This window comes from Barbatula barbatula (genome assembly GCF_947034865.1).
Source record: "Barbatula barbatula genome assembly, chromosome: 1".
In the NCBI taxonomy this organism is placed as follows: domain Eukaryota; kingdom Metazoa; phylum Chordata; class Actinopteri; order Cypriniformes; family Nemacheilidae; genus Barbatula; species Barbatula barbatula.
The window spans coordinates 30,628,084-30,652,226 of record NC_136766.1 but is presented as its reverse complement, the minus strand read 5'-3'; the positions used below and the strand labels follow the sequence as shown (position 1 = coordinate 30,652,226).

The 24,143-nt window shown below is 38.7% G+C and overlaps 1 protein-coding gene across 4 annotated transcripts; it reads left to right on the top strand.

Annotated features, from left to right (window-relative positions):
• Nucleotides 1–250: 250 nt before the first annotated feature.
• Nucleotides 251–24,135, top strand: arhgef11 (Rho guanine nucleotide exchange factor (GEF) 11). Of its 4 annotated transcripts, none has more exons than XR_013786684.1 (41): nt 251–1,505; nt 5,144–5,235; nt 5,311–5,415; nt 5,558–5,607; nt 5,848–5,905; nt 5,996–6,195; nt 6,320–6,391; nt 6,518–6,625; nt 6,715–6,763; nt 6,902–6,939; nt 7,287–7,373; nt 7,448–7,516; nt 7,610–7,714; nt 9,336–9,434; nt 9,663–9,705; nt 9,877–9,973; nt 10,453–10,575; nt 11,295–11,318; nt 11,804–11,933; nt 12,364–12,457; nt 12,628–12,657; nt 12,891–13,014; nt 13,990–14,193; nt 14,350–14,397; nt 14,486–14,634; nt 15,349–15,489; nt 15,569–15,645; nt 15,787–15,912; nt 16,134–16,251; nt 16,914–17,092; nt 17,219–17,294; nt 19,020–19,196; nt 19,428–19,509; nt 19,679–19,756; nt 19,852–19,886; nt 20,054–20,215; nt 20,390–20,620; nt 20,862–21,186; nt 21,798–22,105; nt 22,218–22,353; nt 22,569–24,063. XR_013786684.1 is itself a non-coding variant. In XM_079456849.1 (41 exons), the coding sequence occupies exons 1-41, from the start codon at nt 1,471–1,473 to the stop codon at nt 22,625–22,627; spliced, it is 4,293 nt and encodes a 1,430-aa protein (XP_079312975.1). In that variant the 5' UTR covers nt 251–1,470; the 3' UTR covers nt 22,628–24,135. The 4 variants fall into 4 exon arrangements, 3 of the variants coding, with proteins under 3 accessions (XP_079312975.1, XP_079312977.1, XP_079312976.1); XM_079456849.1 differs by having other exon boundaries at nt 21,112–21,186; nt 22,569–24,135; XM_079456850.1 differs by having other exon boundaries at nt 296–1,505; nt 5,317–5,415; nt 21,112–21,186; nt 22,569–24,135.
• Nucleotides 24,136–24,143: the final 8 nt, after the last annotated feature.

Here is a 24,143-nt window from a genome sequence, read left to right as displayed (position 1 = left end):
GGAAGTCCCTGGTGGTCTAGTGGTTAGGATTCGGCGCTCTCACCGCCGCGGCCCGGGTTCGATTCCCGGTCAAGGAACTACTTGTTTTCGTAAATGAGTCAATGGTCTTAAATTCGTATCTTACAAGCAAGTAAGTTTAATGGTGAATAGAATATACAGGCACGCTAAAATGACGCCTTTGCCTTTTTTCTCCAACTACTGGACAATGGCACCAAAGGGAGAATGTTTCAGAATCCAGCCGATAGAGGGCGATCGAGAGTCTGTTTGCCTTCCTAGTTCCCAAACATTAAACCAAGGATGATGGTTTTATTCCAGAATGGCGAACGCTTGAACATTGGAATATCACTACCAATCAAAGACCGGCAGATCACGTAACTCTGGGAAGCAATAGATGAACATCAACCTTAAAGGTCCATATAGCAGGAATCCAAAAAGACGCATCCATTAAGACGGGACAGGCCGGGATTCAAGCCGTACGGACCTATTTAAGGATCAAATGAATCTCGCTAGCCACCGAATAAGCGTGTGAAGCCGCAAAAAGGCGACTAGTAATTACATCCCAAAACAAAAGCATCTCGTTGGAGTTTGATCGTACCTTAAGGGCGTCAGGGATCTTGTGAATTGGTCGGCGCTCCGGCGTTGTTTCGCACGCGCGTGAAGGTGAAAGCCCGCAGCCGCCGGAGTCAAGCTAGCGTGCGGCGCCTGACCGTACGAGGCGGCGGTGGTGGTGATGTGCGCCCTGCGGCCTCTCGTACACAGGAAACATCGCGTTTCTAATATTTATTTTCGGCCTGCAGTGTGCCATTGGTGATTGTCGCTAAAACACTGAAATCTATGGATTTGTCTATGGATACATTATTGCAGGTGTTTAGTTGTGGATATGGCTGTGGATAGCTCTTGTGTAAGCAGCTGCATTTATGTGACTGTCACCACTGTGATTTGCTGTTAATTGTTGTGGTTAATTGGAGTTAATGCACTTTATTTCCTCTAACACTGTGCTAGTTTGTGTGCCTGCCTGTATGCATCCTGCTATTCAGCCTATGGTTTGATTTTTGCATTGTAGTGACATTTGCAGTTGAAGCAAATATTTTGACACCACTGCAGGCTGGTTAGATGATTTCTCCCTAATCGTTGTTCGGTAAACTTGAAGCACCAGGGGTAATACAGAAAGGTTTACTTGTATATTTATATGCAACTCAGAGAATGTTTAGATGACACTACCGCAACACAAGCAACTGAGAAGATTTATAGTGGTTAACTGACCATTACATGTTGGTTGATCATACGGAACAATGATGAGGATGACCGCTTTGTTCTACCGGATGAGACTTTGACCACTGCAGTGGTGATCGGATAAAACCCAACTAAAGGAGTGCAAAAAGATACAAATGACCTTCCATTACTGACATGATCTCAAACTGACACTGTACTACAAAAGTCAATTGGACAAACCTCTGACGGTTTGCAGCCATGAGTGTTCGACATCCAACCTCTACTCTGGACAGGTAAATATACTGTATTCTATTGTTTCAGTGACAGCCTTCGGATGTTTACAGTGAATACAGTGATAGAATGTATACTTTTTGTACACTCAGCTCTAAGATCAGTCAGATCTTGTACAGTTTTTCAATGAAAAGGGCTTTTAAGTTTCCTTGTTTCCATTCTAAAGCAGTGTTTGTGGTTGCTTGAGGAATTATGGCACATAAACAGACGAAGGAGCCTTCATTTTTAATTCTGTCCGTCTATCAATCTTTTTATGACCACCATGTGTTCATTTGTGTGTCTTTTATCTGTGCGCCTCTGTTTGTAATGCATGACTGTGAACTGTTGTCTGTGTGTTCTGTCTCAATGTCTTTTTCTCTCGTTCCGTTCACTTGTTTTTCCTGCGTCTACGTTTCCTGTTTGCGTCATCATGTGACAGCAGGCCAGCCATTAAGAAACAAACTCACCTGTCCAGGTATGACTGCTCAGGGCGATAAAACAAAACTGAAAATTCCAAGCAAACGTGATGTTTGCAAGACATTTGTATGCGTTGCAGACGTAGCTTTATTGACATGATTGTGGTAAAAACTGTAATATTTGTAAAATCTTGTTATATGTATATATTTCCAATCAAAGTATGGGAATAGACCATATTGAAAGTAAGTAAAGATTTAAAATACAACAGCGTCATACAAAATATGTGTTAGTACTCTATATCAGCACGGCTGTGATTAGGCCATAGACAGGAGGCCGCAGGCAAGCACGGATGCTGATAAAGAGCACTTTTACATACGAGAGTTTTATTGCAAATGTATAGATAAATCAGAAACAACATCGGTGTGTCTTTAAAGCACCTGATTTTTAAGGGAAATGGGGAACTACTTTCTTACGCCACGAATTTGAGCCCAGCATAGCAGTTAAACAAACCTCCGCAACTAATCCCAAACGTCACATCTTTTAAATTAGCGCCATGCTGCTTTAGTGAAGTTATTAGTGAGAAAAGTAGACAGAATGTGCTTGTGAATGAACGAGTGTTCTTGAAAGGACGTTATTTCCATTGCACTTGCTGTACTTTCCATTGATTTTTAAAGTAAACAGGCACTTGTTTACAATAGCAAGTTCTCTCTTTCTCTCTCTCTCTCTGTCTGTATGGAGGGTCGCAGCCAATTTTTTCACATGCATACCGCCACCTTCTCTAACAGCTGTGAATTGGCCCTTCCCAAGCAGATTGACTTCTGATTGAATTGACTAAATGATGTGTTTTTCTGTATTTAATAACTCAAGCTGCAAAAGAGACTGTTTACTTGCATCTATCACTGCTAAATGCCTCTCAGACAGCATACACAACAAAACGCTTCTTCTTCAGCTCTTGTATTGGTTACCCAAGCGACACACCTGTTGACACTGACTCCTAGTGGCAATTGTGCGTTGTCGACACGGATAGTATAAATGAAAACTGTTGCGTTGCCTAGGGCGTAGAGGCAGAAGTAAAAAAAGCCTTAAGAGACACTGCCAAATATGCATGTTTTACTTAGTTTCATAAGTCCCCAGTTTAGTGGCAGAATGATACAAACAGTGAAGCGGTTTCCCTGGTGATACTGGTAGAATATCGCATGGCACTCAGCTAAGGTTTGAGAACCAGAAAGAATTGAAGGTGTCTAAAAATGTATAGTAATAGTATTCGTTCTGTAAAAGTCTTTCACTAAAGATTGTCTGTTTATGTGATGTCTGTCCCCCTGTTGAATGTTTTCCTTAATTTTCATTCTTTGTCTTTAGTTTTCTCTCTTTCTCATAGTTATTCCTTGCTTCTCTTTTACATGCTTCCTCTTAGTCCTTTTGCTGCTTGGTGAGTTTTCTTAGTTTTTTGTCTGTTCGTGTGTACTTGGATATTAACTGAAATATTTTGGCAAGTCCGGTTTATTTACAAATAGTCGCCGTGATTTGATTACCATACCCAGTTGACCATTGTCAATGTTAAAGAATGTTTAATATAAGATAATGGTACAAAAATGCACATTTAATGTTTTGTTAGACTGCCTTTAGTTTAGTCTGGAATTACATTAATTTTGGGTCAAGATCTTGTATAGATGACTGGAGAGTCATATCAACGCCTCTCTAGTACATTCCCAAGGTCTTTCAGGAGAGTTAGACCTAGTCTTGGTTGTCCCCCTGGAGTTGTTGGCTCTTTGATGACATTAGTTTGATACAGTGCCCTCCACTATCGGCACCCCTGGTACATATGAGCAAGGCTGTAAAAATTAATCTGCATGGTTTTGATCTTTTATTTTAAAAAATCCAAAAAATTCCAACATTTTAAAACAATTTGAGGGAATATCACATTGTAAATGTTTTCTTCCATACATGTTGGGCACAGTAATTGGCACCCTTGTATCTAATACACCCCGCAACCTCAATTTATTAGAAAAATAGCTTGAGGGTGTTCTTTTCAGTCTGTTGAGGTTTGAGAATACAAACCGAATACATCCGAGAGTAACAAATTTTTTGTGGATTTGAATGTTTGTTTTGAACCAACATATTTCTATGGGATCTCCGATCAGCATTTTTTGGACCGATCCCCGATTACTGGAAGCTGTATCACCCTATACCGATCACCGATTACAGGGTCTATTTAAAGCCTTCTATTTATCATGTAGCATTATTTATTAAACTATATTTAACAACATTGTATATTAAGTATTACAATTAAGAGAAGACAACTTATCATAAATTGAGTATTTATTTGCAAGCAACATGTTCAGCATATTAACTTAGCAGCCTGTGCTTGGTTATTGGGAACAGCTTAGGGCTTGACAAATACAACTTTCCTGTAGAATTTAAAATAAAGTTAAAGACAGAACATCTAAACGTCTTAAAATTTAGCTTTAGACTTTAAACTTACAACTGGAACAAAAAAGGCTATAGCCAAACTATTGTTGAAATGACCGACGATGCGTCTTCCAGAGGCGATCATATCAGTGATGCTGCGTTGTGACATAATTCCCTCGGTCACGGCGAGCTGGAGTGAATGCGCAGCAATAGCCTCTGCGGTGTGTGACCCTGAAAACTCTTGAGAGTGTAGAAAAACTTTTTGTAGTTCCAAGTTTTGATTAATGAACTGCGCAGTGAGGCTCAACATGGACATGGGACATACACTCGCACTCCAAATGTCACAAGAGAAAACAATTGATGTTATGTTGTCCTTCATAAGGCCGTCGACATATGTAAACACTGTTTGGTATTACTGCAGCAGGCACACATCTGTGAAATATTTACGCCCTGGCATAGTGTAACGTGAATCTAAATAGAACATGAGTCGCCGAAACCCTCCGTCTTCCACAATAGACAGTGGCCAGTGATCTAGGCAAATGAAATCCATTAGCCCATTTGTCTGATATTTCTTTATACTTCTTATTGTCCCTGCTGTAGGATTGCTGTCTTTGAGTTACTTAATATTATTCTCCTGTGAAACAAGAACTGTTAGTCTCCATGACATGTTCCTAGTCACCTTTAAAAAAATTATATCGATGGGAATATACTTCAGAGATATTTTACTCATAAGAATTTCTAAGGGTGCCAATAAGGGTCTGTTTTTATGTTCTGACTCTATCTATTTTCTATCTTCTCCCTTTTGTTTTGACATCATTGTTCATTTCTTGTCAAGGTTGAGCAGTTTGACATTGGGGGATTCCGAACGCCGGTCCTCCCTTGGCCAGCAAAGAGAGGCGCTGTCAGATTTTTCCACAGAGAACACAGGTAAAAATTATATATATCATTTATTATGTGTCTTTTTATGGAATTGTATTACAGAACATTGTGCCTTAATGTCAGGGACAGGTCTAGTCCAAAGATGTGTGGTTGTTCAACGGGACAATCTGGGGTTTGGCTTCACTGTGTGTGGGGAGAGGATCAAACTCGTGCAGAATGTTCGACCAGGTAACTGCACTCACACATGCACTTTATTTCAATACCAATTCTGATAGCACAGGAAAACTAATACAAGCTGCACACATATACATATATATTTATTGTAGCCGTTAATACTATTATCATATTTTCTTCCTTCATTACTTTAAAGGTGGAGCAGCGGTCAAGGCTGGGGTCCAGGAAGGGGACAGAATTATAAAGGTATTGACATTTTCCACTTTAAATGTGTTGGTTGAATGTTTCAACTGATTCAGTTCACTCTCCGAAGGTCACCTTTTCACATTATAATATATAATTGATGTTTGAATGCTAGCAGGATATATTTAACAATTTGGAAAACCAGTCGGCTAGTTTGGTAATGATTGAACAAAAGCCCCAAAAAATACTTCACTTGATTCCAGAAGTGTAACCATCTTGTCATTATTTTATTTTCCCTCTCAGGTCAACGGCTCGTTGGTTTCATCCATGTCTCATCAGGAAGTAGTAAAAATTATCAAATGTGAGTATCGTAGTTAAACACCTTGTTGTAAAGTTGCGACGACAGAGTGGATCAGTACAGTAATAGATAAAACTTCCTTTTTCATGATAGCTGGGACGTATGTGGCGTTGACTCTGCAGGGCCCCCCGCCTTCAGCTGGGCCTTTCCCCCTTCAACCCCTTCCTACGGACCTACTGGCCAATCACAAGACAGCATCGGTGGGTGAAGCCGTGTCTCCCCCAATTCCACCAACGCCACCTACAGGAAGCAGCACCCCAACCCAAAGAATCACAGGACCCAAACCATTACAGGTAGGCCTACCCACCATTGTTTCGAGATGGAGCGGGTCCAAATATTCCATTGTGTTGAACAGCAAACAACTTAAAAACATCCAACACAGTTGTCATTTTAATCATTATTGTATTTAATTTATAGGACCCTGAGGTGCAAAAACATGCAACAGAGATCCTCAGAAAGATGTTAGAGCAAGAAGAGGCAGAACTAGAGGTATCAGCTTAACTGTGTTCTAAATCGAAAAAACGGCTCTGTTTCTTGTGGCTTATGTAGAAACTAGATAAGGAAGTTGCTCTCAAAAGTTTGAAACGGGGCCAATTCCACCCATGACTTTTGCAGAACCTGTTGGAGGAACAGTCTCGTAACCCATCCCCTTCCCTGGAGGAGCGAATAGAAAGTGCCAAACGAAGAGCGAATCAAGTTAGAGTGAAGATTCAGCGAGATGTGGTATCATATTTCTTACATTTCAGTGCTTACTTTAGCATTCAGAATTTCCTTTTTGCAGCGTTTGTTATAAATGACTGTCTTTGTTTCAGGATGGAACGCGATCAGAGGTTATTGCCAGTTATCTTATGGCTGGCGAAGGTCAGTGGATGATTAGTAGTTTAATAAAAAAAATAAGATCAGGCCTTGACAAAGCACATTTTTCTGCTCTGATAAAAGTGATTCATTACCATTAATCTCATTTTATTGATTTGGTTGCGCAAACTGTTTCCTGGACAGGCCGGTTATCAATGGACTCCAGTGAAGGAGATTTTGAGGTGAGTTTAAACTGTTTTAAAGGCCACGTGTTTAACCCACATTCTGTTCCTGTGTATAAATGAGATGAGTTTGTGTAGCTGGAGTAGAGCTTGTTGCAAGTCTTTAAGTCAAGTCAGCTTTATTTATATAGTGCTTTTTACAATTTTCATTGTTACAAAGCAGCTGTACAAGAAAACATTTACTGAGTAAAACATAAAAGGTTATGGAAGTCAAAACACAGGTCAAATATCAGACACACAATACATTCCTATATGCAGTATTAATTAAATAAGACTATCAAACTCTTTAGGAAAATAAAACAAACCCATGTGCCCAATTGTTGCCTTTCCTCTTCCTCCCTGATTAGGCATGTGAGAGTCCCTTCTCCTCCCCTTCCACCTTTCTCCGGCATCCCCTGCACCAAAGACAGTCTGACACAAACACCACTGACATGGTGAGACGGTCATTTCCTTCATGACTTGTTTTATCAAATCTTTGTCTAGATTGTAATTGTCTTCTATATTACAGGGAGGAAAGACCCAGATCATTGGACCAGAGGAAGAAGAGGAGGATGATGATGAATACATGATAAATGAGGTAGAGCTGTGTTAAGAAAGGAATTACTGGGAAATAACATTTAGATTAATGTCTATACTAAAATATATATTTATTTCTCTCCTTTTTTTAAAGATTGATGGGCCTTTCCAGGACATAGAGCTGCTGAAAAGTCGTCCGGCACACATGACTGTATTTATGAGATATGTTTTTGGTCAACTTCTGGATCCCAACCCACTGGTAGTTGCTAGCTCATTAACCATTTTTTTTGTGATGTCTATGTGTTTTAGAAAGATTTTGTGTGAGATTCATGTTTAACATGACAATGTGGATATATAGTGACACATTAAAGCTTAAAAGGTGGTTTTATATTTCTATATCAAACCAGCTACAAATGTCATTATTGGCTTCAATTCATAACCAGATACCAAAGCAGCTTCGGGGAAGTGAAAGCGAGACTGAACCTGCAGATTTTATCTTTCATTTGTGAAGTTTCTGGCAAGCTAAACCTGTCTTCATTTATTCTAATGCTGATTTCTAGTAATAAAAGGAAATGCACACAGGTTTATTCTAAACAAGTCTGAAATGAAATGGGTGTAGCCAATTGTCAGAAATGAATCCATTAGTCAAAATGTGCTAATGGTTGAAGTGAAACTTAAAGGGATATTTCAGCGGCAAAACAACATTTCCACATGTTTTACTCGCCCTCAAGGCAACAATGCAGTCGCTGTTATAATACCACGTAGTGCTGTGCCTTATACCGGTTCAAACCGAATACCGGTGGGCATTTTTCTTATGATATTAATTTTTAATATACTGCATTACCGGAGTATGACGCTTAAACAGCGTTCGTAACGTGGCGCAGCGCGACACTGTTCCAGTGTGGTCTCTTTTCACTGTTGCACTGTGACTGGCCATTCACACAAGCTGGTTCTGAATTCACCCATATCTCCAATAGTGCACTATATCCGGTGTCCGCCATTTTGTAGTGCTGTCCGAATTCTGAGTGAACAACACATTCCATACATTTGTTCACTACTTTTTAACATCAATGTATTCTGATTTTGAGTATACATCAGATGTTTCCCATGATACAACGTAAATCAACTGCCTGATTTGAATCAGCTGCCTGATTTGAGTCAGCTGGGGGAGAGCGACCCTTAATGCCACAAATGTGCGTTTATACACTTACTGAGGCTTGTTTTTCTGTCAAATGATGACGTAAGGTCAGGTTGCAAACGGCGTTTTTTTTTTTTTTTTAGATAGGATGCAGTCTCCTCTGCGCGAGAGCTTTTGTAACGGTCATTCTGTTATGCTTTCCTGTAGCTCAGTGTTAGAGCATGGCGCTAGCTATGCCAATGTTGTGGGTTCGATCCCAGGGGATTGCATATACTTAGAAACAAATGTATGGTATAATGCAACGTAAGTGCATAAATGTACATTTAATTTGCCGGAAAAACAAGGTTCAGGTTCACTTGCAGCAGAGGGATGACACAAACTAGACATCAACGTTAATAGCACTATCAATATGGATATTTACTTTAAACAAACGCATCAGATCGCTTTTAGATGACCTTTGTTAAGACCACAGAGCCGTGTCGAGCAGTTCTTTGATGAATGGATGCGCTTTTTGGAGCTTCACAAAGTCAAACCCCATTCACTCCCATTCTACCGCTTGGAAGTAAAATGATACGTGGTATTATAACTTTGACTGCATTATTCTTCAAGAAGAAAGTCATATTCAGTCAGGATGCCATGAGGGTGAGAGAAACTTTTGTTTTGCCTCTGAAATATCCCTTTAAGTAAGCGTGGTTTAATACATAGGAAAATTAACATGTTTCTATGTTTATGATCCTGCTAGCTGTTTTACTTGTCTGTGGAGGCATATCTGGGTTCAAGCCCAAAAGACGCCCGCTCCCTCGCTCCTCAGATTTGCTCCCATTTCCTGGACCATGATGCTGTGAGTATCTCCATCTCCATAACCATGTTATATGTTCATGCCAGATCCCACAGATTTCTGAAGAAAATTATTTCTATGCAGACGTCTTTAAATTTTCCCAACCTGTTTATTTGTTAACAGTTTGTATTGTATTGGGTCATAATGAAAATGATTTATTAAAGAGCTAGTTGTGTCATCCACCTCTCAGAATGTTACTGAACTAACACACATCATTTTGATTTCCTTCAGCCTCTGAAGATTAAAGTCAGAGAGGAGTTCCTTACAGATATAGGTGAGATTCTGCAATGTTTCAAAGTGTGCACTGTGTTGTTCAATAAACATAACTCAAGGTTTCATATGGTGTCGAAAGCCCTGAACAATCTGCATATAGTGTTTACTGTACAATCTCCTGACAAGAAGTGAGGTTATGAAGTTTTATTAATAAACAAACTTATTTGTCCAGAGAGTCGTCTTCATGCACAGGAGGACATTCGAGGGCCTCTTTCTGAACTACAACAGCAGGTGTTTACAGATATTCAAGACCAGCTTCAAGACTACAGGTACTTCATCTTGTCCACTTGAATTCAGATTCTTTCACTTGAATTATATAAAAGCGAAGGGTACAATAATATAATGCAATATTGTCAGCGTCTGATCCACAATTGCCAGCACACCTAACTTTAGAGCAACCGGACATTTTATTTTCATTTTTTGTTTGTAGCATGCATTAGTGCCATCTATAGGTTAAAATGTATATTCAACAACGTTACAGGGACAGTTTTAAACGTGTAAATAAATACTGGATTTTTAGTATTATATTGCACTAGCTGTTAGATTGAGATTGTGATTCCTCTCACTGGAAAAATGACCATTTTACATTTATTGTTTTGAGTAAAATGAGTTAATGTTCTCCTGATTTACTAGCCTTGCAAACTTTTTGATCAAGTCTCCTTATCCTGGCTTAATCTTGGAGGTGGAGCGTCTGTTGTTTTGAAGTATGTATTGTAAATTAAATAGATATGTAACCCGTGTTTTGCAGGAATAAGCAGACGATGGGTTTGGGATCTCTGTTTGGAGAGACTGACCTGCAGCAGTTAGATGGAGAGCCTGTGAAAGAGAGACAGGTGGTGGAGAAACAGGTTGTTGCGCTGTGGGAAATCTTGTGAGTTTTCTAAGTTTCAGGTTCTTAAAGAATGTTTTTGTATATGTCTTTTTTAATGGATAAAGTCAGCATGAAACAACACTTTCTATTAGTTATTATATTATATTACACATTCCTGGTCTTGTTTTGAACAGTTTACGTCCATGTTTCTTTTTAAGAAATGTAATAACTTGCTTTCCTATTTTCATTTTATTTATTTTCGGCTAATGTCACCTTGCCATTTTATTTTGTACCCCCTTCCTCCTGTCTTCTCATATACGTTATTTTCTCCAATTGAGGAACTAATGTCCCGTCCTGCATTTTTCCCTGCCATGTTACAGCATCGGTTTGAAAATATTGTTATCAAAAATGGTTAATTTGCAAACAGCTACGATTATAAACACGCTCACACCTTAATAATAGAAAAGTGCCTAATGTGTGAGCAACTTGCACACAGATCAGTTGATAAGGAAATACACTTAGAAAATGCTCTATAAAGAGTTACAAAGGTCCGGTCTTGAGTGACACACCCCAGCGTGTCGACCTTCTCACATGACCTAGACTGTTGCAGTGCAATATGTCACATGACCGCTGTGCACACAGCATGAGGTGTACCTCAAGAACGTGTTACAGGACCCTCACAACATTTATCTGTAAGATGTATATATACTGTTTTTGACATTGTGATGTACTTTAGATGTGTGTGTAATGTTATTTACATTTGTTTTATATCTTTACAGGTCAAAACATGAAGAAGAGAGAAGGTAGGAAGCTCTCATCTTTGTCTTTATTAAAGGAACAGTTCACCCAAAAATGAAAATTCTGTCATCATTTACTCGCCTTCAGGTTGTTCAAAATCTATATACATTTCATTGTTTTGATGAACACAGAGAAAGATATTTGGAAGAATTTCAGTAACCAAATTATCTCACCCCACATTGACTGCCATAGTAGGGAAAATAAATATTATGGGAGTCAATGGGGTGGGATCTGTTTGGTTACTGACATTCTTCCAAATAACTTCCTCTTTGTTTAGCAGAACAAAGAAATTCATACTCGGGTTACACATAATCAGGTTAGAACAATCTGAGAATGGTGATAGAATTTTCATTTTTGGGTGAACTATCCCTTTAACAAATTTACAAATTTAACAAAATACAGTATTGCTTTATATAAGAATATTTTTATGGTTTATTTGTATTTTACATTTTTTAAATTGAGTTACTTTTTCAATCTCTCTCTCTCTCAGTTCTCCGTTAGCATCTGCTGTTCACTTGTATCTAAGACACTCGGGCATTAAGCTAAGAGACTCTAAAGTGTTTCCCGGCTTAATCTCGGAGAAGGAGAAGTGGCTTCCATTCTTTCCCAAAACTAAAAAGGTCAGAAAAGATCATAGTGTTTATCTGGTTAAGTCCCTTCGAGGTCATAATAAATAAAATTGTAATACTGAGTGCACCTGATGATCATCTGCAATATTATATCCATATCTGATTTTGTATAGCCTTTATTGTATTTACTGAATGTACATTGTAGTTCTTAATCTGTTCACTTGAAGAGATTAAATGAATTAGAATTTTTTGCAAAGTATTGAAAGTTATTTTCTATACTTTGAACATTTTCTTTGCACAAATATAGCACTTTAAATCGAGGTCAGTACATTTTAGGTGATGCACATTATCACAGATGTGTCAGTGATGTACATAATGTGTGCTTATATATGTTTTCAGTATATTCTGGAATATTTTCTACCCAGTCTACAGTAGTGTTTTTCTGTTTCTTTGACACAATCTCATTTTTTACCCCTCACAGCTGAGCAGTGCAAGAAGGGAGAAGGATGGAGAAGATAAGAAAAGAAATCCTATATTGAAGTACATAGGGAAGCCCAGGAATACATCTCAGTCGAGTAAATAAACAGTTGTTTTAGACCTCACTGTTGGGCCAAATGTTGTTTTACCTCTTATTTAAACCCATAGCATTAATTTGTATCATAATTCTTTTTGACATTTTACTTAAAATTGTTTATCTGAAATATTATTATTTTATCTCATATTTTTGTTCATATTATTTCTCCAGCATTCCATGTTCCGTTGTCCCCCACCGAAGGTACACGCCCCTTTCATTTCCACCTTTTCAATTAAGTGTTTGTGTTTTTTAAGACACCATGAAATCAGAATTAGATTGTAGTTACTATTTAGCTATGTAGCTATGGCTTTGAGTTTCAAGGTGACAGAAAAGACGTATCCAATTTGTATATAAAATAATTTGATGGCCTTTTTAAAGCAGCGTGTCTTATATTAGCGTTGGAAAGTTTGGTTTACAACGTCTCTCTCTTGTAGTTCGTCCAGGCAACGTGAAAAACATAATTCAGCAGTTTGAGAGTCATTCAGACTCTGTTGAAGACGGAGAAAGTGACGGACAGAAGTTGTCTTCCAGCAGCCTTGGGGAGGACAGCATGGAAAGGTATGTGCTTTTTGCTATGACACGGAGAAGCATTTAGGTTAAAATGTATTGAATCAATTTGAACCTAGAAGTGTATATTTTAGGTCGGGGTTCCTCGATTAGCTTTCGCATAGAGGCAAATGCCAAGGGCTTCATACCACAATGTTATGTCACACTTTATGTTCAGTTACTGTTACTATTATTGGTTGCCGCATGGCATTTTCCCTTACAAATGTTGCTTTCTGAGTAATAGCAACTAATTGCTTATTAGCTTCCACCTATTGTGTTACCTTATCTTTGTATACAGCTCTCATAATAGTCATAATATTTGCTGTTAAAACGCATATGCATATAGTTCATGCCGCCTTTGTTGTTTTGGGTATACTTGTGCATGCCTATTGACTGAACAAATAATATGCATTACATCAGCGTGTTCGCAGAGTTGCGCTTTTGACGTTTACACGACAAAATACGATTACAATGTAGTTTTTACGAACTTGAACTTAAAGACCCATTTTTAGCAAGTTTTCAGTCCCCCATAACGTTTGGCAAACGAACAGCCAAAATGCGAAAAGAATGCGAGTTGTTCCAAATCTATATTCATTTCTTTGTTCTGATATTTGGAAGAATGTTTATAACCAAACAGATCTTGCCCCCCATTCACTCCCATTGTAGGAAAAATACTTTTTTGGGGGGAAAAGAAGACATTTTAAAGAATGTTGGACAGCAATCAGTTCTAGGGCCCTTTTGTCCACTACTTTTTTTTAATGGGGGCAAAATATGTCTGATTATAAGCATTCTTCCAAATATCTATCTCTGTGTTCATCAGAACAAAGACATTTATACAGATTTGGAACTCGAAGGTGAGTAAATGATGACAGAATTAAAATGGTTTGGTGAAGTATCCCTTTACACACTTTTTAAATGTACTGGTTTGAAGCAGTCTATTACCCGCGCATAAATAAGCATTATTTTATATGTGTTCTTTATTCTCAGTCCAACCACATTGGTGCGTTTGGCTCGTAGCGAGTCTTTAAAAGCTCAGGGGGAGGGGCGGCGACGAGGAGGTGGAGCAGGGGCAGAATCTGTTCCTCGTTCCCGAAGTGATGTTGATATGGAGGACTGCGAGGAGAGGGAAGCGCCGGGTCTGAGGCTGTTACATCACAGCGCCTCGTCTTCAGTGTCCAGCAGCTCAGCTCGGTACAAAACACGCCGCCACATGAAATGCACAACAGAAACAAGGACATTATAAACTTGGGCTCATTACAGTACTTTATACTTAACAATTTACATTTTCCTTAAAATCATACTGAAAAATCATGAATGATATATCACCCAACCCACCTTCTTTTTCAGATCCCTGGAGAATCCAACACCACCTTACACCCCTCGCTCCCGCCGCAGGTGACTTAATACAGCATTTGCTTGTCCACAACATGTTCTGAATCCATTTCTCATCCTTATTGTCAAACATCTATCTCTGTGTCTATAGGAGCGTAGACTCTCCTGTGGCACTGCTTCCCGATGCCCCCGCTCTGGAAGAGGACGTGATCGACTCTCATAACTGGCAGGAGACAGTGGAGACACACGTGCTGGCATCTCTAACTTCACGTGAAATAGACAGACAAGCTGTCATATACGGTACAAAACTGTTGTACTCTTGTTTACGGCTATACACACAAAATATCCAATCTGTGAATTTTGCAGCATCACCATGAAAAGTGTTACTGACGCTGAACTGGTTGAGCTATGATTGTATTCGCTCTTGCGTCCCTCCCCCATTCTACTGAAACACCTGCACAGACTATCACACACACACACACAAACATAGGCTGCACTCGAGGGCGGTCTCCCATCCCCAGATCCATCGCCTCCGTCGCTTTGACTCGCCAGCCTGACAAGCGGGTCTGTATACGGCGCCACCATGGCAGCAGGATCAGATGGCTGCTTGTCGGAACTGGATTACTTATCCCTGTTGCAAGTCTTGTCTATGGTGTATTGTGTACATGTTTTTCTCCTCACCTTCAACATGTTATGCTTTATCTTCTTCTAAAAATACATTTTGTTGCACATTTTGTTGTGTGTAATGACAATAAATTCAATCCAATCCAATATTAGCAGCATTGGGTTTGATTCCCAGGGAGATAGCTGGACTGTCATAGATGTGACAATGCCATTATGGAGGTGACAATTTACCTACCTGACTATGGACAATCATGCTTTAAAAACAACAAAATGCTTTAAAAACTTTAAGAGAGACTTCACATATAAACCATGTATATAAACTCTAGGTTGACATTTGCATGGAATTTCCCCAGACCATTTATTGAAATTTTTTTCTTTTCTGTGTCATAGAGCTGTTCACCACTGAGGTGTCTCATCTGCGGACGCTTAGGGTTTTAGATCAGGTGTTCTTCCAGAAGATGCAGAGTGTTCTCAGTCAAGAGGAGCTCTCCTGCATCTTCCTGAACCTGCATCAGGTCTATGAACTACATGGTGAGAAAAATTTTTGAATTCATTCTGTTTAGTGATCATTTCAGACACGTTGTCTTACTGTGTCACTTCTCCATCTTAGCAAGCTTATGCGAGTCCATGAAGAATCGCAGGGAATCTGTCATTGTTCAGGGCATCGGAGACCTCATGCTGGCCAGAGTAAGTTTCTGTTGTGAAATCAAGAACCAGTGTCCTCACTCAGATGTGTTTGACTTTTAGATTGCTTTTATAATTAGATGAGAAATGTGAGGTCTGAGATTGCGCTGTTAATTGTTCATATTGTGTTTGTTTGTGTGCTAGTTTGAGGGGGAGGCAGGGGACCAGTTTCAGGAGCAGGTGTCTCATCTGTGCAGTCAACAGAGTCAAGCGCTGGAATTGATCAAAAACAAACAGCGCAAAGACCCCCGATTCTCCCACCTAATACAGGTAATGCATTTCATTGTATTGATGACACCTTGTTCAACAAATGGTCAAGTACAATAGAATTGGGAATCTTTAGGCACCATGCTGTTACGAGCCACCTTAAACATTCACACAAAAATGGATATTTAGTGGTAGATTTCTATAAGAGTGTTCTGAAATGCATAACAATGTAAAATGTGTTAAAATAAATCACTTATTCGTACACAAATATGTTACGCTCACAGGAATGCGAGGCCAGTCCACACTGCCGTAGGTTACAGCTGAAAGATCTCCTGGTTTCTGAAATGCAGAGATTGACTAAATATCCACTGCTTCTGGATAACATTATCAAGCACACAGAGGGTAAGTGCACACATCACTACCTATTTTATCCTCGTTTCAAATCAAACTGCTTTTTTTTTATGTTTTATGAAGTACACTTGAAATATAAGCAAGATTTTTATATCCGAAAACATAATCTAGAAGCTGGTTGTGACTTTTCGAAAGTCACTGTTTCACTCTGTGAAAAGGCTGTGTCTAACTGTGTTGTTTTTAAAGACATATCAACATTGAATTACTTAATGACACATCTGAGGCCCTGTCCACACGAACACGAAAACGCCGGAAGCAGTCATTGAAACCAAACTTTTTTTGAAAAAAGATATTTAGAAACTCAGATTTCTCCTTATGACGTTGGAATGTTCGTGCCGCTATCTCATTTGTTTGACGTCAGATTCCAGGCTTCTGATTGGCCAACACGGCTTTATGGTCAGGGTTATATCGCCACCTGTTGGTTTGGCATGCTATGACAGCACTATGTAGCAGGTTTTTTTTAAACAAAGAAGGAAAAACTCTTTTATAAAAAAAACTTGTACGTGTGGACTAGGCCTAAAACAAACTTTGGTAAAAAAAAAGGTTCATCCAAGCTTTGCTCTTCCTAGTGTCGATTCAAACCCATAGAACATACTTTCTTAAATTGTAATAGACTTGTAAAAAATACTTTTTTCATGAATCTGTATTTGCAGAGAGTTCTCCTGACCTGCAGCTGCTGCAGAGAGCCCAGTCGTGCTGCCGTGGGATACTACAGGCGGTCAACGAGGTCGTCAGGGAGACCGAGCACAGGCAATGTCTCAGCCAATACCAGCGCAGGCTTGATCTCACGCCCCTGGAAAGACACGCTAATCCTGTTGCAGCACAATTTAAGGTATATGCTTTGTCTGTGTCAATCACCCATACTTAAAATGTTATATATTTTCGTTAAAGAGGGTCATATTGTTCTTATTGCCTCTCTTTAATGTCTCCTACCCTTTTTATTCTTAACCCTCTGTAGAATCTGGACCTCACCACTAAGAGAATGATCCATGAGGGTCCTCTCACATGGAAAGTCAGCAGAGACAAAACAATTGGTAAAAACCAAGTGCAGTCAGTAATGAACTTAACATATTAGGGCATAAGAAAATGCATGCAATGTTTAAATTATCTATGACCGTTTTGAATATTATTTTAAGACTTTATCACACAGTGACCTTTACTAATATTGGCACCCTTGGTAAATATGAGCAAAGAAGGCCGTAAAAACAAATCTGCATTGTTTCTCCTTTTGATCTTTTATACAAACAAATCTACAAAATTCCAACATTTCATCAAAGTAAAACAATTTGAAGTCGGGGGGGGGGGGGTTCTCGTATAAACCCTGGTCATAATAATTGGTGCCCTTGTACTCAACATTTCGCAACCACCATATGTCTTTTGAGGTTTGAGAATGTAGGGCAAGTCATCCGAGCCCATTCCATCTCCCAATCTCTTAAGATCCTTCAAATGTTGGTGCTCTCTTATCTTCAGTTCATGGGATGACAATGGCAGGATCTTGATTTTGCATTCAGTGTAACATTTTTTTGGTTTCATTTTGAACCAATGTGCTGATGGAAGATCTAACCACGACCGATTATAATATTTCTAGCATAGCAAGTTTAGATATTTTATATGTTGGTATTTTATATAAAACATGATGCCATTTCAACGACCTCTGGTATAAATGTAGGTTCACCACAATAAAGATCTGGCGACAAATTTAACTGGGGACATGGGGCATTTTTTATCCCTGTGAGCACCAAATCTATCTTGTGTTATTGCTGTCAAAGACATTATTTTTCATTTCATATGGCCATAGACCCCAGTCCTGCTTGAAGTTTCAGTATGGCAGATTAATATGGTGGAGTTTGTTTTTGCATGAAAGCAGAAGATTTGTTTCTTGGAACAGTGTCCCAACAACTTGTGGTGATGGAGGTGCAGTTTTCCTTTATTTTTATTAAATGCTTTCCGACCCCAAAATCTAATGCACATCAGAATTATATTCTTTGGTTTTATCCATTGTGATGAATGATTAAGGGGGTTTGGGATTTGTGTTACTAACATTTATTCTTGTATGTAACAAGAAGTCATGACTGGACAACATCAAGCTTCTAGTCTAGTGTGCTAAGAAAATGGGAATATACTATAAAATATTTTACTCCTATGAATTTCTAAGGGTGCCAATAATTGTGACCAGGGTCTATTAGAGATTTCTTTTCATAATGTGATATTCCCCCCCACTTAAATATAGAAGCTTTTGTTTTATAAAAGGTCAAAAGGAGAAACAATGCAGATTGATTTTACAGCCTTTGTGCACATATTTACCAAGGGTGCCAATATTAGTGGATGGCACTTTATTTATTAGGGCTGTCAAACGATTAATCTCATCCAGAATAAAAGTCTGTGTTTACATAATATATGGCTGTGAACTGCGCACATTCATTTTATGTCTATAAACGCATACACATTAATGTGTATATATATTTAGGAAATATTTATATGGATTTATATATTTACCAATAATTAAAATTACATATAAATGTTTATAAATTTTTTTATTTTTCTTAAATATATGCATGTATTGATACATACCCACGGACTATTAATTTGGGATTTATAATGTAAACTCAAACTTTTATTCTGTATGTGATAAATCGCTATTAATCGTTAGACAGCCCTGTAGTATATGTAGACTAAAATATGCACGCATATACTACAAGCCCTAATATATCTACTTCTGCTAAAAAATATTTTTGTGTGTGTGTATATTAATGTCACAGAGATCCAGGCATTGTTACTGTCAGATCTCTTGGTGCTGCTTCAAAGGGGTCCAGATGACCGGCTCATCCTTCGCTGTCCATCACGATCGGTGGGTGGGGTTGGTGCTACAGACCCCAAAACTCCATTCTGCCCTGTCGTCCGTCTTGACTCCTCCCTTGTCCGTCCAGTAGCGACAGGTGAGATTTAAGTAGTTTTTTACTTGGTCTTTGTATGGGCACAGAACCCCTCAGTCATTTCACAAAATATATTTTTTTGTGTTCCACAAGAGTCATGTACAGGTTTTGAATTTCATGAGGGTATATAAATGATGACTGAATTGTAATATTTTGTGAACTATCCCTTAGAAATACGTACATTAGATCCGGATAAACTTAGCACATAGTTTATTAACTTATTGATGTCCACAGACAATAAGGCTCTGTATGTAATAAGCACGTCAGAGAGCCAGATCTACGAGCTGGTGGCCGGTACGTCTTCCGAGAAAAACATGTAAGTCAAACAGATTCTATTATTTAAGTGGTAGCATGTGCCGCGTGTAAAATCAGCCTTTGAAAGGCAGAAAAGGCAGACTTTTTTAATACATTTACATAAATGATTGTAGAATAAAAGGAATTGTTTGATAATCTCATGATTTCCTGTGTATTACTTTGTGCCACAGCTGGAAAAACTTGCTTGAAAAGACAATCGCTTCAGCCACTCAAGGAGCAAACATGACCAAACAGCCATCTCCAGCACTGTAAGTCAGCACTTAACCAGGACATGATATGATCGATTCATACCTGTCAAAACACACCGCCGGATGACTTTTGTCTCCTTTTGACTCTATTTTAGGTCCTCGGGTGTGCCTTCATCTACCAGTCGATTAGGTAAGAGCAACTTTGATATGTCGGCCATATGTCTGCCATCTATAAGCTAGGGTCTCATTTGAAATCAAATTTTTCTATTTAGAGTTTATTACATTAGAAGATAAATGTGCTTTGAATGTTATTACTTAGCTTAAATGATTGAAAAAGTCATTTTTAACTCCTTTTAGACATTGCACTATCTGAGGGGTCTGTGTCTCTGGAACCGGACTCGGTTAGTGATGATGAATGTTCTGTCACACCAATCGACAAGTCTGAGGCTTGTCCTCATGAGGATGGGGAGGGTTACCTCCACACAAAAGCTGGTGTTGCAGAAGCTGCTCTTCAAGATGGTAGGATTACTGTGTTAATGCCCTAACCAAATTAGGCTAAGGATAATGTTAAATGTTAATGTTGTTCTTTATCAAGAGTCAGACAACAGAAACGGCAGAAATAGAAACTTGATCAAATGCAATCGTCTTAGATTCCTCGGTTAATGGTTTTCCTTCATTCCTCATTTTCTTTAGTGGAGAACCTGCGACAGCTCATCTTCAGGGATCTTGAAGATGGGTGGAGTCAGGATTCAGATGACACACCCACTAATGAAACAGCCACCAATGAAAGTCCTTTTGCAGATAGGCGAAGGCCAGATATTTCTGACCCGGACCTTAAGGAGAGCCCTAGCAAATGGCTGGAAGACCATATAGATGCTCCCCCTTTAGAGGTGGTGGTACCTCCGGTTCAGGTTGTAAGAAAAGGTAAATACGTTTAAGGATGCAACACAAAATGAGAACATTAATCTTCACATTTTGAATGTTTCTCAGCAGAGATGAATGATATATTGGTGATCGTATCAGTATCTACCATACCAATCAATTAAGCTCAATATTAATGACAGATATTACATTTTCTAAATTGTGTTTTAAATTGACCTTGAATTTGATAAAGAAATGTCTATTTGATCTTTTCCCCTCTTTCTGTCTCTTTGCATGTGCTCAGAACTTGCTGTGATTAAGCTTGTGTGATATTTTCTTTTAACACACGTTCTCTTTTTTTCTTTGCTCTACAACAATCCTCTCTCATATATGGACACATCTGACATGTTCTTATGGCTTATTTTATCTGCTGATAAATACATGCACAAATACTCTACACGGATTTGTTAGCTAAAACATTTCTACTCACTGTCTCATTGCACAAAACTTACTTTCACTTCGACACACATCTTTTCCCTTTCTTTCATAAACAGTTGTGGGTGTGGGCTCTTCTATTCCTGAGGACATCTCTGATGATGTCACCTCCAACCAATCCTCTGAAGAAAGAGGTGGGGTTTATATACAGTATTATATATTACACTGGGACATGCATTCTGGACCGGTTTTCTGCAACCAATTGCTATTTGTCTCAAACTTCATAGGATTGTTTTTGGTCTCCTTTGATTGAAACTAAATCTTGTCCCGGATTATATTACACCGTTTTGAAAACCGGCCCTGAATTATATGAATGCCGTCACTCTTTCTTTTTCTGTCTGCATGTTTTTTGTAAAAGGAGAATCTGCTGAAATTGTACATTTTTGACACGTTTGACAGTCAACATTGTGACTGTACTTTTAAAACATGAAATAAAACCACTTTTTTATCATTCTTTCCATATGGAATTAAGTAGTAAGGAATAAAAATATATAAACAAGGAAATAAAGATATTTATTTACATTTATATATACATTACGTGGTACAGGTTTACAAAAAAAACCGAATGATAATATGGCCTGTGTAATAAAAAGATATTTTACAAGTTATTCGCCAAAATATAATCCTCATATGCTGAACCATCGCAACACATTCATCAGTAATAAATGGGCAGAATACAGGCATGCTAATACTGTGTGTTAATGCCGCGATTTATGGGATTACGCATCTGAATTTCTCATTCCAGGGAACATGTTTTATCTGGTAATGCCCAAAGACCGAGCTCTGACAGATGAAAGCAGCACTGATGAGTTCAAAGACGCTGACATACCTGAGAACCATGAAATTCAGAACTTGTCCTCAACATCCTTTTTGGACGAAGAAGAGCAAGAGACTCCTTGCCTCTCTCCAAAAGACCAATCACTGCCCGACAACCTTGGTCACGGAGAAGGGCTTAGTCAATCACAAGTTAGCACCCAGCACCACGTGATCAAGAATGTGGATGAGATCTTCCACACGATTGAAGAGCTCATGAGAAAATTAAACCATCTTCGGGTAAAACGCACTTAAACATGGAAACGATATAAAGCCTACACGTTGTAAAAAGTACATCAATTCTCATGTCTGAAAGACTTTTTTTTCCTGATTTGGTGCTTTTGATTTGTAGAACATTGAAGCCGACCATTACAAACTCCTGAAGAAATTAAGCGAGCCAATTCCTGTTGACAAAGCGTCAGGTGACTTTGTCCAGACGTCTCCCGCAGCAGTCAGAAAATCATCACTAGACCATGGAGCCGGCAATGGTGAGGTCATCTTTGCTACTTTGCATCACACCTAGCATGGTGCCATACTTAAAGTGATTTGTCTGTCCTTGGTGAACATAAAAGTGAAGGCAGGATTTTTACCAGGGGATATGACTACCCCGCACAATGTAACGGCAATAGAAATGCACATTTCTGTCTGGGCATATCCATGTGTTGTATTTCAACATGTATGATTTGCTTGTTCACAAATTCAGGCAAAGAGGGCATCTCAGCAGAATCGTCTCGGCCTGAAATCCAGTCTACTGGGTTCTGACGTTTTATCGTTGGATCATTTGAGGATCTTCATCTTACACGCACAGACACGTGTGCCCTGCACTCCATCCTGTAGTCCCCTTCCCAGCATGCCTTGCACCTTAATGCACAACCAGGTTGAATTATGTGTTTGAGTTTATCAGAAATTCACGACTGAAGACAGATGACCTCCGGCCTGCATTCAGAAAGAGAAGGTCAAGAATGAAGGAAACTGAGAATTCTGTGAACGCACTGAAGCAAGAAAATGGAATTGAAGTAGTTGCAAATGTATGGTTGAGGAACGGAAAGTGAAGTGAAGGTGGAACGTAACAAAAAGCATGGCTGAAGACGGGAGCGTGAAGACATTGAAGGAACCCACAGCACTTTACTTGCTGAATCGATTTCTCATCTCAAACAAGCACCAGTTTTGGATCATTCAAATATTTTTTCATAAAAATATCAACACTGGCCGTTGGTCATTGTGTGATGCTTTGACATTCATTATATTGCACTGGGACCCCTTTGTAAGTGATAAGGTGCAGGTAGGATGTCACCTGTAATTCACGGAGTAACATTGCGAAAGAAGGAAAAAAACTAAAAGATGAAGGCTTTGTGCTATGGAAGAAATAAAAAAGTGAAATATTTGTATGTTTCTACATGAAGTATGTTTCTACACACCTGTTTCCTGGAGGTTAACCGTTATCACACAGCACAGCCCATGACTGGAACAGGACCTGACTCCTGTTATCATCTCATATTTATGAAATCTAAAATATGACCTGCAAGCTAAAATATCGTATCCCGTGTACAACTGTGATTTTTATTTTATTTTTTCACGCACTGCCTATTTTCCATAGTTCAGTAGTAGCTCAATGGGTGCTTGGAACAAATGAAGGGATCGGGAACTTTAAACTACGTTTGGAAACAAACATATTTGTAAGTATTTAACATGTAAACCTAACCTGCTAAAGTTTTGCTTTTATTGTTTCTTGGTTTTATCGTTTGTTTGTTTTCGTGACTGGAGAGAGCTTCTAACATGGATTGAATTCTAGGATGGTTGCTTGTGAGGCTAACTATTCTTTAACTCAGGTGGAGAAATGGACATTTTATATTCCCTTCCAAACTGTTTTCATGCTTTTTATTTCTTGTAATATTCACGTTCCATGTTTATTTACTCTGTAACATTTTGTAAAAGTATGCTGCACAATGAAAAAAAAATCACTCGTGCAAACTACTGTATGTACATTCACTCATGTAATATAGCGTTCGCAGCCTGTTTGTTTATTTTCTGTAAAGCTCTAGTCGTATCTTGAATTTTTATTTTTGTAGATAAGACGAACGACAGAAGATGTGTAAATTATTTTCTCTCCCTCTTTTTAAAACGAGGAGGTTGTTAGATGCACAGAAGGAAAACAGAAACGCATGTTAAAAGACTGTTTTGTGAAATTAAAGATGTTTAAAAATATGTGTGTGTGCTTTGCATTGAAAATTATACTTCCTTCGATTCCTTTTTTTACGAGATGCAATGACATTCTGAA

Excerpts from the sequence above, each read along its gene's own strand:
- arhgef11 (XM_079456849.1), top strand. The coding sequence starts at position 1,471 with ATGAGTGTTCGACATCCAACCTCTACTCTGGACAG. Across the intron at positions 7,517-7,609 it reads ATGAATACATGATAAATGAG|ATTGATGGGCCTTTCCAGGA; the intron begins GTAGAGCTGTGT and ends CTTTTTTTAAAG. Across the intron at positions 12,458-12,627 it reads CAGGAATACATCTCAGTCGA|CATTCCATGTTCCGTTGTCC; the intron begins GTAAATAAACAG and ends TTATTTCTCCAG.